The sequence below is a fragment of the Medicago truncatula genome, chromosome 1 (genome assembly GCF_003473485.1).
Source record: "Medicago truncatula cultivar Jemalong A17 chromosome 1, MtrunA17r5.0-ANR, whole genome shotgun sequence".
In the NCBI taxonomy this organism is placed as follows: Eukaryota; Viridiplantae; Streptophyta; class Magnoliopsida; order Fabales; family Fabaceae; genus Medicago; species Medicago truncatula.
Window position 1 is genome coordinate 51,828,003 of NC_053042.1, and position 19,152 is coordinate 51,847,154.

At 31.6% G+C, this 19,152-nt stretch overlaps 3 protein-coding genes across 3 annotated transcripts; 1 reads left to right on the plus strand and 2 right to left on the minus strand.

Moving 5' to 3' along the window:
* The first annotated feature begins 770 nt into the window (after positions 1–770).
* Positions 771–7,387, plus strand: LOC11412722 (vacuolar-sorting receptor 1). The gene is made up of 12 exons (XM_003592475.3): positions 771–1,422; positions 2,140–2,832; positions 2,915–3,003; positions 3,104–3,173; positions 3,256–3,339; positions 3,440–3,516; positions 3,611–3,692; positions 4,608–4,690; positions 4,812–4,878; positions 6,366–6,494; positions 6,576–6,691; positions 6,954–7,387. Exons 1-12 carry the CDS (start codon positions 1,113–1,115, stop codon positions 7,050–7,052), a joined length of 1,899 nt encoding a protein of 632 aa, XP_003592523.2. The 5' UTR covers positions 771–1,112; the 3' UTR covers positions 7,053–7,387.
* Positions 7,388–9,251: 1,864 nt separating this feature from the next.
* LOC11416220 (transcription factor bHLH139) lies at positions 9,252–11,116 on the minus strand. Its single transcript, XM_003592432.4, has 5 exons — positions 10,563–11,116; positions 10,033–10,290; positions 9,833–9,898; positions 9,681–9,746; positions 9,252–9,514 (listed from the first exon to the last, which is right to left on the minus strand). The coding sequence occupies exons 1-5, from the start codon at positions 11,064–11,066 to the stop codon at positions 9,416–9,418; spliced, it is 993 nt and encodes a 330-aa protein (XP_003592480.1). The 5' UTR covers positions 11,067–11,116; the 3' UTR covers positions 9,252–9,415.
* Positions 11,117–14,092: 2,976 nt separating this feature from the next.
* LOC11414108 (transcription factor bHLH84) lies at positions 14,093–15,941 on the minus strand. The gene is made up of 5 exons (XM_003592433.4): positions 15,447–15,941; positions 15,078–15,308; positions 14,718–14,783; positions 14,564–14,629; positions 14,093–14,470 (listed from the first exon to the last, which is right to left on the minus strand). The coding sequence occupies exons 1-5, from the start codon at positions 15,849–15,851 to the stop codon at positions 14,375–14,377; spliced, it is 864 nt and encodes a 287-aa protein (XP_003592481.1). The 5' UTR covers positions 15,852–15,941; the 3' UTR covers positions 14,093–14,374.
* Between the last annotated feature and the right edge of the window lie 3,211 nt (positions 15,942–19,152).

Below are 19,152 nucleotides of genomic sequence, written 5' to 3' on the forward strand. Positions count from 1 at the left end.
ATGTTTTTTTTGTGGTGGTCAGAGTTTGAACTCCAGACCTTACATATATTATGCATTATCTCTGCCAACTGAGTTAAACTCACGAGGACAATATCCATATATATTCAAAGGGCATTGGCTGCAAACCAGACTAACACTTGGTTTACTTGCCTATAAATATGAGTAACAATAATCTAAAACGATTAATGAGGGATACAAAAAAAAAAAAAAAAAAAGGAAGGATGAGTTGAGGAATCTCTGTTTTTTAGGCAAAAGAGAATGATGCAAAGAGCATCATTCAAAGGGAAATCCCTTATTAACAAGGCGAAACCAAGTTTTGATCGATGTGTATTTGCTTCTTTTCTCCTTTTTTCTTTGTGTGAAAAATAATATGTAATGTCTTAGTACAATCAAAATTATTTATTTATTTTTATGAAAATTTTGTTTATATAAAAATATTTATTTATTTTTATGAAAATATTATTTATATATTTTAAAAAATAAATTATTTATGAAAAGTACTTCATGTAAGTGACACGTAGCTTCCTGATTGTTCGTTAAAAAAAGTTAAAATAAAATTTTATTTTGATAGAAAAAGAAAAATGAGATTAAATGATATGTATTGATGATGTAATTTTTTTTAAAATACATGTATCAAATTAAAAGAAGATTAAATTACAAGATAGTATCACCTTTATATTCGTAAAAAATCTACATAACACACATTATATATAGATTTCATTTCATAAGAAAAAAAAAAAACATTTTTGGAATAATTTGTTTGTTCCCGTGGACTTGCACACACATGAGATAGATTTAGAGTGAGAAAATACTCTCTCTCTAAAGCTACTTTGACGACGACGACGACTATTAATAGACTTCACAGTGCGATTCTTGTCCTTCTTCTGTTACTTTCTTTACCAACAAACAAAGGAACTCAACCAAGAAACAACCATAGTTTCCTTTTGTTTTGTTCCTTTCTCAAACATCGTAAAAATACAACAATAAATCCCACTTTTTTCCTTTTATAATTAAAAAAGCTGCAATTTTTATCCTTCTCCGTAACAGAATCAATTTCTGAAACCAACCCATTTCAGGAAATCGAAAACCCATTAGCAGAAGAATAAAAATTCATGAAGATTCGAAGTTCTTCTTCAATGGGTTTATTGTTAGGGTTTCTGTTACTATCGTTGACGCCTTCATCAATGGCGAAATTCGTGGTGGAGAAGAACAGCTTGAGGGTGACTTCACCGGATAGTATCAAGGGAACATACGATAGTGCGATTGGTAACTTTGGGATTCCTCAATACGGTGGTAGCATGGCTGGGAACGTTGTGTATCCAAAGGATAATCAAAAGGGTTGTAAAGAGTTTGATGAGTCTGGGATTTCCTTTAAATCTAAGCCTGGTGCTCTTCCCACTATTGTTTTGCTCGATCGTGGAAGTATGATTCTCAAACTTGATTTTGTTTTATTGTGTGATTTTGTTATTTGTTTGTTTATGAGATTTTTTTTTTGCTGGATTTAGTTTGTTCTACAAAATTCTTTTGCTGTTAGTTGAATTGTTCTGATTGTTTTTTAGCTTAAAGTTGCTTGCTTTTGTCTGTTTAGTGTTACTGACTTGTTGTTTGGTTAGTGAAGACTTGTTTTTTTTCTATGCTAATCTGCTTGTTTATCTATTGTTAAGTGTTAATGTTCAAAAATTTTGCATGCTAGATTTAGTCTTTAAGTTTTCAAAGTTTTACTTAGGGCCTGTTTGGATTGACTCATTTAAGCTTTTTGCATGTCTATAAGCTGTATTTAACTTATTTCCATAAGCTTTCCAGGTAGCTTATGAAAAAAACTTAAGTTTTGACTTTATTTTTTTATTTTGCTATAGAAATAGAGGCACTTATATGATAAGCGTTTATGCTATAAGCGCTTAATTAAGTTGTCTATCCAAACAGGGTCTTGGTGTCCCTTTAGTTTGTTTGAATGGATTGGTTGTTTGAGATGGTTCTTTAGGTTTATGTTGATAATTGAGTACTTATGGATTTAAATTTGGGTTTTTTAACTAGTGCCGAGAAATTGAGCATGGGAGCTGCATGCTATACTTATGCCAATAGTTTTGAAGTTTTAAAATGTACTATGTATTCATACTGTCTTTTACATTTTTGTTGCAGGTTGCTTTTTTGCTTTGAAAGTGTGGAATGCCCAGAAGGCTGGAGCTTCTTCTGTTCTTGTTGCGGATGATATTGAAGAAAAATTAATAACCATGGACACACCTGAGGAGGATGGATCATCTGCAAAATATATAGAGAACATAACAATACCATCGGCTCTCATTGAAAAGAATTTTGGTGAAAAATTAAAGAAAGCCATAAGTGGTGGGGATATGGTTAACGTAAATCTTGATTGGAGAGAGGCCGTCCCTCACCCAGATGATCGTGTGGAGTATGAGCTGTGGACCAACAGCAATGATGAGTGTGGAGTTAAATGCGATATGTTGATGGAATTTGTGAAGGATTTTAAGGGTGCGGCACAAATATTAGAGAAAGGTGGTTATGCCCAGTTTACACCCCACTATATTACTTGGTACTGTCCTCAGGCATTCACGTTAAGTAAGCAGTGCAAGTCTCAGTGCATTAACCATGGAAGATATTGTGCCCCAGATCCTGAGCAAGATTTCAGCACTGGTTATGATGGGAAAGATGTGGTTATTGAAAATTTGAGGCAGTTATGTGTTTTCAAGGTTGCAAATGAAACCAAAAAGCCCTGGGTGTGGTGGGACTATGTTACTGATTTTCAAATTAGGTGCCCAATGAAGGAGAAAAAATACAATAAGAAATGTGCAGATGCTGTCATTGAATCACTTGGCAAGTGAATCTTCATTGCTTTTGATGTTTTTCTAGGGTTCTTGAAAACAACTTCTCAGTTATGATTATTCAATATCTGCAGGTCTTGATATTAAAAAGATTGAAAGGTGCATGGGAGATCCAGATGCCGATTCTGAAAATTCTGTTTTGAAAGAAGAGCAAGATGCCCAGGTATTCCTTTATTACTTTAATTTATTTATTTGGCCGTTTAATTGATTGTACAAGATTATTACTGTTATTATATAGATCTTTAACAAACTAGTTTTTGTAGGTTGGGAAGGGATCACGAGGTGACGTTACCATATTGCCTACTCTAGTTGTCAACAGTCGACAATATCGAGGTTTGTCCTATATATGCTTTTCTGATAGATATTGATATGGATTTTCAATTCTTAAAAGTGCTATTCAATTTTGTTTCTGCAGGAAAATTGGAGAAAGGTGCTGTTATGAAAGCTATTTGTTCTGGTTTTGAAGAAACTACTGAACCAGCTGTTTGTTTGAGCAGTGGTAAATTTTACTATCTTTTAGTCATGGGGGAAATATATACTTTTGTTTACTGTTTAGTTTCAAACCTGATTCTTTTTGATTGGTAAACCTTATTTGGCAGAGGTGGAGACAAATGAATGCTTGGAGAACAACGGTGGTTGTTGGAAGGATAAAGCAGCTAACATAACTGCATGCAAGGTATTGTACTTAAGTGAAAATAGGTATCTAATAAGAGAGCAAATTGCATTCCAGTTTTCTATATTCATGTTTATATATGTGAATATTTTCTCAGGATACTTTCCGTGGGCGAGTATGTGAATGCCCCTTGGTAGATGGTGTGCAGTTCAAAGGAGATGGTTATACGACTTGTGAAGGTTAAATACATAATAACCCTTACTTCTCTATTTGTATAAATGTCATAAAAAAATTATCTAACTCTGTACACGTTACTTGTAATTGAAGAAAATGGCAAAGATTGATTTGGGATGATTCATATTTGGCATTGTGAACATTGATCTGTGTTCTTCCAAGGAATAAAAGATATTGTCATGAATCATGCCGCCTCATTTTTATTTTTCAAATTTGTTACACTTCACTTAATGGACAGAGGGGGTTCAGGGATCATTATTTACATATTGGGATCAGTTCTGTGTATTAGGGAAGAGGGGTTGATGATTTGTTCTTTTAAGTATTTTTTTAAGGTTAAATTACTTTTTAGGCTCCTATAGTTTCATTTTATTTTTGAATAGTTTCTTCTGTTCCATTTCATTTTTAAATCACTATACTTCTATTTTTACAAATAGATCTCTAGTAGTTGATGGCCGTTAAAATGTATAACTTCATAATAAGTTGGGGCCTAATTGAAATTTGAGGTGGTGTTTGTAAGAGCTTATTTGGACTTGTATTCTGATATAAGCCCTTTTGCTGCAATTGTTTGGAAGAGCTTATTATTTGGACTCGTAAGCTTCCCAAGATAACCTATAAAAACAATATATGCAGAGGATATGTTAACTCTATCCTGATTGACTCTTCGACTGTGAAACAGCCTATGCATAAATACTCATGAACACTTGTTGAATAACTACTAAATTAAATTGTTTACTCGAAAACCGCCTCTAGTTATACTGCAAGAACATTTTTGAACATGTAGGAATCCTGTTGAAAATTTCTAAATTATCGAGATCTTGTTATAATTTCAGTAAAAATATAGGAACCTATAGAGTAATTTAACCTTTTTTTAATAATGTGTGTTCATAGTTTTATTCAACTAGTTTCTTTTGGGTTTACAGCTAGTGGACCTGGAAGGTGCAAGATAAACAATGGAGGTTGTTGGCATGAAGCTCGGAATGGACATGCATTTTCTGCTTGTTCGGTTAGTTACCAAGTTTCTTGGCACTGCACCAACTGAATCTTAAGTATTTGAAATTTTTTTGGTCTATTAATCCATAATTGGAACTGAATCCTGACATAAATTTTCATACCCTCATGAACAGGATAATGGAGCGGTTAAATGCGAGTGTCCTGCAGGGTTTAAAGGTGACGGTGTTAAAAATTGTGCAGGTGAGATATTTAGATGTTTTTTTATTGGTTTACATATTTATTTATTTATTTGCTTTTGCTGGAGTGAACCTTGAAGTATTATGGTTATCCAGAGCATTAAGTACATACACCCAAAATAGAATCTTGGGTCTTGTTTTTAATATTTTTTTTGGAAACAAATTTTGTTTTTAATATTGTTGTCATGTAAGTGGAAATTCTCATTATTTTACAAATACGTGTAAAATATTAGTAGAATCCATGGTTTATTGACTTCTTTTTTATAGCAAAATTCATTAATGGGAGTACATGGGGTACTTGATCCCATTACAACAAGAGGAGAAATTGATGCATACGTTGGTTACTTTGGTTTCGGTTCTAGTTACAAACCAAGCCCATAATAATGTTTTGATGCCATCAAATACAACATATACATCTCCAACAGTACCTTTATTGACTTGATTCAACTTGGATTAGTTTTTAGCTTGTGGAAGCTTTTCAATTTGACAAGGTTTTGGCGTATTAAAAAACCCCAAGTTCATAATTTATGGAGAAGATATATGAGAGCTTCTAAGTCAGAGGTGCAGAGGCTGATTTCAAGTTATGCATGTTGTGTTTAGAAAATTCAAAGTCATTGACAAGTTTATTTCAATTTTTCTTTGAAGACCCAAATGAAAGCAACTTTTCTTTTTTTATTTCCACTCAGTCTGATGTTTGAGATTAAAATCCCGTTTTAAGTTTTAACACAAACCAGCTGAAGCCTGGTTTGCGAGACATGCTATTATTGTTTTTATATAACGACTATGTTACATTCTCTTTAAATATGTGCTATTATATAAGTAAAAAAGAAGTGATGTTGGGTGGTCTACAATATAAGTAAATAATAACTAATTTACCATATTTAATGCTATCATTCCCAAAATACCCTTCCCATCAGTTCAAATTTCATTCTCATGGGAATGTAATTTGTTTTTTGGTTACGCCAAGAAAATTAAATGAGATAAAACTACCATTGATGATTCTTAATCAGTGTGTAATTAGTTATTTTTGCTTATTTTTGAGTTCGGAGGGAGTATCGTTTTAAGTTAAAATCCTAATGTACAGCATTTTCAATGGGAATGTAATTTATTTTTTTATTACATCAAGAAAATTAAATGAGATAAACTACTATTGACCATTCTTAATCAGTGCGTAATCAGTTATTTTTGCTTATATTTGAGTCCGGAGGGATTATCAAGACATAAAGAGTAATGGAAATTACTTAGAACACCTTATAATAAAAAGACTTAAAATAGAAAGACATATTGCTGTCTCAGTAAGTAAAATGTTGGCTTCTAGGTAAGTTATTCTTGGATAGGTGGTGATATTTTAACTACATCTCGCTCATTAGTTTACTAATCATAATATTCCCTCTGCTCAAATTTGTGACACTGATGATCCCTAGAAAGTTTCATCATAAGAAGAACAAATGAATATCTGACATTGAACTCCTTTGTGCTTATTCCTCACAGACATTGATGAATGCAAGGAGAAGAAAGCTTGTCAGTGCCCTGAATGTAGCTGCAAGAATACCTGGGGAAGCTATAACTGCAGTTGCAGTGGGGATCTTCTGTATATCAGGGACCATGATGCATGCATAAGTGAGTTACACACTTGTCATTTTTTTCATACTCAAACATTTGAATAAGCTTTTTTTATATTTCCTTTTTGGTATTCTGCAGGTAAAACTGCCAGTCAGGAAGGAGGAAAGTCTGCTTGGGCTGCATTTTGGGTCATTGTAGTCGGCTTAGTTCTGGCCGCTTCAGGGGCATACCTTGTCTACAAATATAGAATTAGGGTAAGTTTGGTTGCATTCTCCCTGTTTGGTGATGTTATATGACGCCTTTTTTTTCTTTTTTCTTTCCTTTCTATGTTTATACAAGATTTATGACATTCTATGAAATCCATTAATTTCGATACCAGCTTTTTTGTTTAAAAATCAAATTCAGAAACATGAAAGTGTATTCGACAAATTCTGTGGAGAAGCAAGAGTCTTTCTTAAATCACTTCATAGTATTTGATTGGCTAAAATTAACTGTATTTTTCTTGTATTTTTGCAGTCATACATGGATTCTGAAATAAGGGCCATCATGGCTCAGTATATGCCCTTGGACAGCCAATCAGAAGTTGTAAATCATGTCAACGATGAAAGAGCATGAAAGTGAAAACATGTCAGCCTGTTGGCAGAGTTGTGTGTTGAGAAATGAGACCTGGTTGTGGCATACCTTGTACCTTTTTCACTTTTCAGAATTCTGAGCATTGAATTTAATTAATAGACTGTATCATATGAACAATAAAAGGCTGAGAATTAGATAGATGTCATGTATTATTCGGAATGTAGCAAGTTGTATACTTGAAAGGACTGAATTTAGGACAGACTTTTAAGTTATTTCAGTAGATTTTTTAGGTTTTCTGATTTGTGACATCTTGTTCCACTCATGATTGTAACTTATTTTGCTTTTAGTACAGGTTTATGTTTTAACACTGTTTTCCATTTATTGGTGTGTGCTTTTTTCTCTTTATTTTATTTTATTCTTGGTTGGCGTAGTCTGACAAATTTGTTCGAAAAAACATAGGAAACTTCCTATTGACACAAGTAATTTACATAATTGCCTCCAGTGATAGTTAATAACCGTTAGCCTAAGCGCCGGCAGTTAACATCCGCTGGGATCCAGCGGCAGTTAACTGTCGTTCACACCAGTTAAAAGAACCAAGTTTAGGAAATTTGTCATGTTTTACCTATAATTTCAAACGGCAATTCCGGAGAAAATCAAACTGAAACAACAACATCCAGCAATCACAAACATCAACTTTTCATAGGTTATCAATTATTCGATAACATCACACAAAATCGATAATGCGTTAACGTTTCACAATTGTTTGAAATTCGTCAAACTTTTCACATTATGCAACGCATTACACATAATGTACATTAGTTACTAATAAATACGAAACTCTATATATATATATATATATATATATATATATATATATATATATAGTTAAAGGTTAGTTACATATCATCCGAAAAATTGGTCATTACATTATATATCCCAAAAAATACGTCGGCGCGTATCGACCAAAAAGTGTCATATTTCATCTAACAAAATCAAATCATCTAAATGTTCCAGAACATTTTCAAATTCTTCGTTTTCTTTAACCGGAGTGTCATCAAACATAATTAGATTGTCTTCCACGTACAAAACCAACTTGTATAGAATGCCATTGTTTTCTATTAACTGGTGTGAACGGCAGTTAACTGCCGCTGGGTCCCAGCGGGTGTTAACTGCCGACGCTTAGGCTAACGGTTGTTAACTGCCGCTAGGAGCAATTATGTAAATTACTTGTGTCAATATGAAGTTTCTATGTTTTCCGAAAACTATTCTTAGGGGTATTTTAGTTGTGGATGCGGCTTGAAAAGAGGATTAAAGTAGTAGGGAGATTAGATAACTACTAACATGGTGTGACACAAACATATATGCCAGGGTTCTTTAACTATATGGTTGAGGGTTTGATATATGGTCGGTACTTATCGAAAGCCATATGTTGTAAGGGATCAATCCTGTAAATGCATCTCAGTCACCTTGATGAATTAGTCTTGACCGTGGGGTATCTTGGTTTACAAAGAAATCTCGTGAGGTTGGGATGCATTATGGAATTAGTGATTCTATCTTTCATCATGTATACACATCCATGTTTAACAGCATTGTTTACATAGCTCTATTTTAGTATAGACTTAGGTGCATTTGATATGCTAAAATGTAGGTATCGGACAAAACAATACAAGACAAAATATATTGGTGCAAGATAGAACATCAAATGATAAACATTTAAGGTATTGAACAACTTTTTGTCTTGTACAATGATTGGTGGACAAAAATTTATTTTGGTATTTTTGTACTTGAGGCAAAGGCAAAAAGTTGTGATGTGTTTATTGATGGGCAATAATTTCAATTTTGTTTAGTCCCTTGCCCTCAAATTTGTCCGGTCCCAAGAACAATTTTAAAATTAAACACTATGCAACTGAAGTTGTCATCTCTTTTATTCTTTAGTAGATTAAACGCACCTTTAGACAAGTTTTTACTGAAGTTGTCTTTTTTTTTTTTTTAGTAGATTAAATGCACCCTTAGGCTTAGGCAAGTATGACCAAGCTTGAAGAAATTCACTTCAAAGTTAATCTTAAATTCACTTATGGTTGAATGCCAAACTCAATTCTGACCATAGCTTGGAAAGTACAAACTAAAGTTGGAATCTTTGATTGAAGTATACAATAAGGTAGGATGCCAATGACTAGAAGCCAGTAAAACAGTGAAACCAAACTTCAATAGTCAGAAAACCATAAATAAGGAGTCAAGAAATCAACTCAAAATGATGTCTTATGGTTCAGAAATACAGAAAGCTTATACATTCTTAGGATTAAATGCAGCTACTAAAATAACAATGAATAGAATAGAAACATGCCAATATGGCATGCAGCTTCAGCTCTAAACTGTTGCATCCTATTTTATTGTTTGCTATATATCTATGGTAGTTCGGTTGGGATAATGTTGAGGTTTAGTCCAATGTTCATTCCATTGTAAGCAATTGGAGCATACATCCAGTGATCATCAGAGCTCAGAAGCTGTTCATTTGAAATCAAAATATGAACAAACACGAATTAGTCTCAATATATCAAAAATATATAATATGGATTTTTTTTTTTTTTTGCACTGAATTAAAATTTGGATTCATAGTAAGGCCTATAATTCATGATTGCTGATATCCATCTATAATATGGATGTATTTACCTTAATTTGGACCTGTAAAAACTTCACATATTGCACAGCTTCCTCAAGCATGGTGCTGATATCCACCTATAATTCATGAGTAAGAAAACTATATATTTTTTGCATCTTAATCAATTATTTTAAAGTAGTTGAATTTTCATTGAGAAAGCTACCTTGGTTCCATTAGGGACCAGGCTTTGTAGGATTTTCAACCTTTCATTTATTCTTTCTCTTCTTTTCTGCATTTTGCAAAATGAAAATCTCTTGAGATCTAATCCTCTAATTGTTCAAAATCACAGTACTTTGGACAAAAATTCAAGGACTTAAAATTAATAGCAATGGTATTTTTAGGAAATGCAATTAGCAGACATACTTTTGCATAGACTCCTTGTGGATCAGATGCAGATCCTCCATTACATCTTGATTTTCCCTTTAACTTCAAATCTGGAGAATCATTCTGGTTCAAGATTGAAGATGTTCCTGCATTTAGCTTCTGTGAAGCATTGAAATCATCATCCTCTGAGCTCAAATTCTGCTCCTGAAGATCATGACTTTCATCCTCGTCAGCGTTGCTTTTGAACGCCGACTTTGGTTTCTTCCTAGATTTCACATTTCTCTTGTTCTTTTGTACCTATCGAATCATTAAATCAAAACTATCAAATCATGATGAGAGCCAGACAAAATTAAACACATTGAATCAATTCTTCTAGAAAACCAAATGCTTGTCACAATATCACCAGGACTATAAAAAAGCAGGAAGTGACTTACTCCCTCCGGTCTTAAATGTAAACAAATAGAAACATGTATTTGGTCTAAATTTAGACTAACACACGCACCTTTTTGCCTATACATAATACCGGAGGGAGTAATTTACAAAGAAAAACGTGATATGTGTTGTCCTACCTTCATTGAGCTCCTAGATCTTTTTCCTGATTTTTCCAGGTTGTTCTTGATAGCCTCTTTCGCGGATTCCGAAACATCTTGACCAAACTCTTCAGAAGTGTTTTCAGTTATCTGTTGGCTGTCATTACCTTGAACACTATAAGTGCTAATATTGGCATTCATGTAACCAATGTTGGCTACATGATCATTCAAACAGATGTTACCACCATTTGTATTATGAAATATATTGCTAGTATCAGAAATGGAGCTACTTTGTAAAAAACTAAAAACATCAGTGTTACTATTATCAGCATTTTGAGGAAAATGTGAACTACTATTCATGCTCACTATTTTGGATTCATGTCCTGGCCATGATGTAGATGGAATTTCTAAATTGAAATTTCCATAATGGTGCTCAGAAACTTGGAAGTTATTAAGTAACTGGCCCATAAAATCAGCTTCCTCAGCTGTGTAAAATCCACTAAGAGAACTCCATTCTTCACAACTTTGCTCACCAGAATCCATTTTCTTTCCTTGGTATGGTTTGTATTCTTTGTTAATTATGTTTCTTGAAGAAGCTTCACTTGTCAATGCACTGTATTTATAGCTAACTAAAAATACAAATAACATACCACTGCAAATTGACTTCATCCATATAAAAAAATATCGAATCATAATTGCCAATAATTAGCATCTGACTAAGTCCTATATACTATTTTAATAGGCACAAGTCTATGATGGGACAACTTACAAGTTATCCCATTCGTCTGATATTATTTAGGGGTGAGAATAGACTGCGCCGAGCCAAACAATGCTTAAATAGGCCGGACTTAGTTTAAAAAAATTAAAGTCCGAACCTGGACTATTATCCGTCAAAAGTGTTATTTAAATTATGACTTGACCTTTTTAAAAGTTTGACTCGACCCAATAGTCTGTTTAACGGTCTATTGTATGTTAAGACTTTTAAAAGAACATTTGACTTACTTTTAAAACGACTAAGAGGCCAATAAAAATTGTCAAATATATAAGTTTTTTAAAAAGCTTGAGGCCAAACTTTATACTAAATGAGTTAGGCCGAAAAAATTTTAAGTATGTCAAACCATATACCTTCACCGGATGGTCTGACCTATTCCCACCCGTATCTCTACATCTAGTTTATGCACACTTGGTTGAACTAAGGGAGTAAATAAGTTATTGAGTTAAATGTCAAGGGTTCGAATCATGACGAGAGAAAAAATATTAACATAACGAAGATTATGCACACATCTTAAAATTATACACACTTGATTGAACATGTTAACATTTACCATTTAAAAAAAAATAAAAATTATGCACACATCTTAAGAAAGACATTGATTACCTAAATTTCAAGGTAATATAATCTGTTTTGACATAAATATCCATATTACAATAGGAGTTAGGTACAAGGATTAACTTACGTATTCGATATTATTGTTTTAAAAATTAGACCAAATATCGAACCGATGAGACCTTTGAATCAAAGTTCAATTGATCTAAATAAATACAAAAATGAAAAGAAGGCTAAACGGGCCGTGGTTCAACCGAGTCGGTTTTCAGTTCAACTAGTTGAATTAGTTGGTTCAATCCGGTTTTAAAACATGAGTGAATAAAAAAATATATTAATAGTCTCTCAATATTATAAGGTCACAAATGATTTGAGACAGAAATATTTCAAACATTAAGCAATAATTATAAGAAGTATTTGAGATCTGAAATTTTCTTCCACACGGATGAGAGAGATGTACAACTTTATCTGTCAATTGTGAGACAGACGTGGGATTTGCATTTAAAAAATGAGATTATATATATATATATATATATATATATATATATATGCAAATGTGTTGTTAGATAAAATGAATGAATATGACGTATGATATAGGACGGCTTAGTTGAGATCGTGGTGAAGAGTCTGTCTGAGTTGAAATTCTAAAACAAAACTGTCTTGAATGGTTGAAACTAGACAACACAATCTGCTTACTGTGTTTTTGTCTGTTAAAAACCTACTACATTTCAGTTTTAGATTTTCACAAGCCCATTATATTTATACGTGGATGGATATGATACAAGTTCATCATTGGTCTAGTTTATTTGTGGTAATCGTGTTAATAATCTAGATATGCAGTACTTTTAGTAGGCTGGAAAAGTTAATTAATCATTTATGAAGATTAATTCTGACTTATAATCATATATTCTCTATATATTCTTTCTGACTCTAACTTGATTATTGATTAGTAATCTGTTTACGTGTGATTCAAGGAGAGATTATTCCTTCTGTAAGATCTCTCTTACACTAAATATATGAAAATAATGTGGTACAAAAGATTTATTGTCCTCTAAAAAAAAGAATTTTTTGTAGTCGATTCTACGCCGAGTCCTCAAAGTTTCTATTTGATGTATATATATGTGTTTGAACATCCTCGTCTTATGAACTAGTTTTTGACAATTAGATCCAAACTCATTTAATAAGATTAAGATTGCAATGTCTTAACACAAATTACATTGTTAAATTAGAGTTTAGATGATTCATCATTGAAAAGTTATCATGAGTTCAACCCTTGGAATGAAATCTCAGTTACATCCTCTCAAATTTTCTCAATTGCAACAAAAGACAGATTAACGTATTTTTTTTTAATGGAAAAATATATTATATATACAGGAGATTAGATCTCAAGTATTATATCAAAAGGAAAAATAAAAGCCCCAAAAAACAGGTTAACATATGATGTATATAAAGGGATATGTTATATCAGACTTGGCATATATGATATATTGGAGCTTCAAAGATCCTTAAGGTGACACAATGATCGTACCTGTAAATGTGAAAATTGTCTAAGCATTCACTCAATTTTTCTATGGGATTATTTTTTATGCACTAACCATAAATTTTGTTACGCGGCATCTAATCACATCACACCATAGTGTTGCTTTCTAAAATTAGTTCTTAAAATATCTCTAGAAATATATACATAACATAATTTGATATGACACTGTCAATGCATACAAATTAAATTATTTTTCCATTTCTCACTTGAAATGTACAGTGTCATTATGGATTTCAATACACTCAAAACTAGTAACAAACTTTTTCACATGTGAAAAAAGGAGAAAATATATGATGGGATATTTTTGCTTCCGTCATATATATTGTGATCTTAATGAAAAATTTAATGTTAAAACATGAAAATTATTTTAACAGATATATAATAATTTCAATCATTGGTTCATGAATAAATCATCATTATGCCTAATGTTAATTGCAAAAATTCGAGTATCTTTTTCCGTCAAGTAGGTTTGTGGTTAGAAATTCATCTTTTAAGGTAAATAAGTGGGGTGTTCGGATTCAAACTCCAACTCCTACCTATATTATACAATGTCCCTACCAACTGAGATAAATTAACACTGACGAAATTCGATTATTAATTTAAAAATAAAAATATAATGGTGAGTGTGTTTATGTAAAAAAAGTGTACTTAGTTTCATAATGTCATGTGCTTGAAGATTGTTGCTTTTTTTGTGTGACACAAATGTTCAACGATTTTATATTTTTTTACTCATTGCTCAAAAATATAAAGAGGTTTGTTTGATTAAGCTTTCAATCACAGACTAATTATTGTTGAAGTATGTGACTCTTGCTAATGATAAGCAAATATTTTTTTGACACCATCATTTTAGTATGTTCTAGAATTGACTTTACAGCCACAAGAGCCTTGATTAGTTAGCAAGCCTCCAATACAAATAACAAAAAATATGAAATGTTACATCCTCTTTAATTGCTATGCTATCATCATCACATATTCATCTTCCTTTAATTAATTTGTTGGAGAAGAAAAGCTGAGGTCTAATCCAATGTTCATTCCATTGTAAGCAATTGGAGCATACATCCACATATCTTCAGAGCTTAAAAGCTGTTTCATATCCAAATAAATAAATAAACAATGAATTAATATTTATCTTTTGCATATAAGAAATTGAAAAATGGAAGTTTCTCAAATTGTTACCTTAATTTGAAGCTGCAAAAACTTCACATATTGGACAGCTTCCTCAAGCATAGTGCTAATATCTACCTACAATTCACAAACAATGAAAAATTGAAAATTTGTACACCTTAACCAATTGTTAGTTCAATTTCCATTAATTGATTAAGAAATCTACCTTAGTTCCATTTGGGACAAGGGTTTGCAAGATTCTCAATCTTTCATTTATTCTTTCTCTTCTCTTCTGCACAACAAAAGAAAGTAAACCTTTCATGAGAGACATATTTAGCTAAAAGCAAAGACAAGAATATAGTACATTTTGTATTGACTTATTTGAACTTATTTACCGACATGTGACACTTTCGAGAGTTTAGGAAAACATATGACATGTTCACATTATGAAAACATATGCATTTATGCATGCGATAAGTGCTTAATTAAGTTGTTTATCCAAACAAAATTTAATATGGTGACAACAATGGAATGTATTATAATTCATCATGATTCTATTGCAGAAATGTCATTCAAGAGGACTCACTCTTGCATAAATGCTCTGTGCATCAGTGGCAGGACTACTTGCGGCTCTTGATTTTCTGCCCAACTTAGGTGCCTCATGTTCTTTTGGGCTCAAACTTGAAGATATTATTCCTCCGATTGAGTCAACATGTGAAAAACGGTTGTTGGTGCCATTCCACATTAAGCCCTCTTCATTGTTGCTCATAGAAGCAGATTTTGGACACTTTCTAACATTCCTCGTGTTTTCTGAAACCTACATAATAAAACCATGATCACAATCTAATCTCACACAAATAAACAACATAAGTAAAAAACTAAAAATAGACATACATTTTAGCATAAGACACTAGTTAACAAGCATTAGCTTTTTAACTTGATATTATTGTTGTACCTCTAATGAGCTCCTAAATCTCTTTGCAGGGTTCTCCATGTTTGTGCTTCTATCTTCTTCTGAAGAAGGTTCTAAACATGACCCTTTATGATCAATAATGTCATTATTTATGTGTTTGCTTATGCTATCATCCAAATATTGAGGACTAAATTTGGCATCTTCCAAACAAAAAAACATGGACAGTGAATCAAAGTTTGTTGCCAAATCACATGAGTAGGTTCCACTACTTGTAGTGCTACTCCCTTGGGAGAAACACATAAAATCAGCATGAGGAAAGTAAGATGGCATGCCAAAACTTGTATTTTTATTACCACTAAGGAACTGATTCATGAAGTCAGCTTCCTCAGCTGTGTACTGTCCACTAAGAGAATCCCATTCTTCAGAAATCAATTGAGCAGGTTCCATTTTTTTTTTTTTTTAATGACTTTTGATTTGAAACCTATGAAAAATGAGAGTACTCTTGTTTTTGTTTCAATATGTTTTAATGATATGAAAAAATAGTAGCATTAGTGGTATATTTATACCTAACAACTTAAGGTAATGCCAAAATGGGATTGGATTCACCTATAGAAAAAGATCCCATTTCATAATTGGCAAGAATTAGGAACAGACAAAGTACTAGTACCCTGAAATTGAGACCAAATATAATTTAATTTAGAGGGAGGACCCATCTCAATGCCTTGACATGTATTAAAGTAATAGGCAAAACTACTACATGATTCTTTAACTTAAATCAAATTTGCAAATCAATTTTTTTTTTATCTATTTTATGTGTCAAGTTGGTCCTTTATGCTTCAAAATATCAACAATGTTACTAAACATTTTCCATGTATGTATGTTATCAAAAGTCATACCAGATGATTCATTCAAAAAAAAAAAAAAAAAAGATTCATCTTCAAATTCATCAAAATTAACATTAATTTATTTAAATTAAGTTAACATCCTCCTATCAAGTTAAAAATAAACACAATGATGAAATATTGGTAATACATTAAAAGATTTGAATAGGTATGATATAGTGGTGGTTGTGTGAAATACAATAGAAGGGCTTTAGTTTTAGGCATGGTGGTGTCTTGTGCCTGTCAAACATTCTAACAAATTGTATTTTTATTATTTGAATCTGACAATGACGTTATTGTTGTTGGACAACTGTAGACAAGTATCCAACTAAGCAGTTTGAAATCCTATCAAGCTCATTCAACCTAATTAAGATCCTGTTTTGTTAACAGTTTTTAACATATATTTTTCCTGGATTATGTGCATCCAGTTACTCTTAGTATTGGCTTGTCGTGACATTTAAATCACTCACAAAATGAAGCACAACCACTCTTTAGATTAGGCGTGTCCCGGTGTCATACATACGTCGTGTTCGATATCAACACGACACCGACATATATAATTACACTGAATTATATGATTTTTTTAAAATTATTAGCGGTGTCAACATGTCAGTATCTATATAATATCCATATTTATGTCCGTGTTTGTATGACAATTTAACTCTGCTTCAATATATACGGCTCTATTTAGTTTACTAATTAACCATTTAGGTCACACTTTTCTTCTTGCATGTTTTATTTATTTATATTAATTGGAAGCCTTAAAAATAAATATATGACTCTGTTTCTGGCATTGCATGCAATTACATAATTTGATTTTACATATAAATTTTAAATAGCCAAATATTTTATAAGCCGGCAGGGGCACGACTTCGGAAGGAAAAAAATATATTGTTGATCAATTGGTAGGAATTTTCCCGTGTATTCATTTTTGCCATTATAATATTATGATTATGTATGATATATATGATTATGAAACAGTTGGCATTGGTATTTAGTTATCTATTTCTGACCAGTTAATATTTGCTACAACTAATTTTTTATCACGTGGCCTTTAAAAGAAAGGTTTATATTAGAATTGAAGTGCAAATAGAGAATATTTTTATGATTAACAACTGCTAATCTCATAGTTCAGATGAGAATGGACTAACCAATTTCTCCAATCTTCTATTGCAAGAGGTAGTTTTTCGCAATTTATGTTGCTCGTTTGCATGAAACGCTTTAATGATAATTTCTTTTCATATGTTTCTCCATGAAAATAATCATATTCGAGACGTGTTTTATGTTAAATATAAGAACAGTGTTATATCTCTAGAAAAAGAGTATCACAATCTCTTCAAGAATAAAGACCAGTCAATCCCAATGCACTATTTTCCACAATGGAGATGTGGCTGAAAAATAAAAAGTGAATAATAAATCATGCAATAAACACTTGCCAATTGTGTATGGAAATTTTCGTTATGTTTATCTCTCTCATTAGAAATAGCATTTTCATAAATATGAAGACTAATCTCTTCTACTTCTACTAAGACTCAACCCCGTTGATTTTTTTTTTCTTCACATTTCCTATTTGTTAAGTACTAATACTATTGTTTTTGAGTTTAATTCAATCTATTTAACTATTCATTCAATTTTGAGGTAATTTTTTTACATTTTTTCATATAAAAATAATTTATTTCAATTTTGAGTCATGTTAACTTATGCCCTTGGAGCATATATTAAACAATCTAAAAAGAGCAATTTGAAAAACACAATAATAGGACAACTTTTAAAAAGTTGAATGCACGCATTTTGATATGTGTATTTCTATTATGAGTTGAGGATACAAGTTAACATTTGTCTTTTTTAATAAGTTCTCTCTACAAGGAATTATATTCGAGATACTATTACATATTAAATTTAGGTACCTCTAATTTAAGGTGTTTTGGATACGCTTTAAATTGGTTTTATGATAAAAACTCATTCAATATATATATATAAAATTTCAACAATTTATATTGGTTTTGAATGACTAATTTTAAAGACCTTATCCGTTCTGATAGAATTTAACAGGGTTTTAATTTGAATTAGTTTTCTACTTGGAGAATAATTTTGTTTGCTAACTTGTACCTAAGGGTACAAGATAATAAACTAAATGTAGAAATTTAATCTTGAAAGTTGTGTATTTATAATCTTAAAAACTTAAAAATTTATCATTTCAAAGCCACATTTATTTTTTAATTCTATTTTTAAAATTCTTGTCTAAGGGTACAAGTTAGCTTTTTCTCACTTTAATTGTCATTTTTATGTTTCAATACAACATTAAGAGAAAAGGAAGTAACACCGCCAATGATATGTTATTTTCTTGTCTTCTTCTGTTGGGTTAAGTTAAGGGTTGTTGGTCCATCAACTGGAACAAGAAATTAAACCTCCTAACCGAAGGCAAGGCAAGTCAATGAAGGCCACAAATATTGTAATAGTTTTAATCCTAGCTAGTATGAATCATATTGTATGATGTTTGACTTCAATAACTTTAAACATTGGAACTCTTTTTTATTTTTATTTTTATAATGATTGACATTTCATTTGTCAACCATATAACATTATTGGATGATTTGAACTGCTTTAAAATCCACATGAAGTCAAAACAGATTGAATGTCCATTTTAATATTTTGGTTGAATTTGATGCGCTCCTTTCTTTCTTTTAATTTCACTTCTAGAATGTAAACTGATTAATTATTATTATTATTATAATTTGACTTGCCTACATATTTTCACAATTTTTAAAAACATTTGAATTACAAGATAAAGTAATACTATATGCATTGTCTATTGAAATTATTAAATTTTTGTATTTGTTTGAACTGGAGTTAAATATGAAATCTCA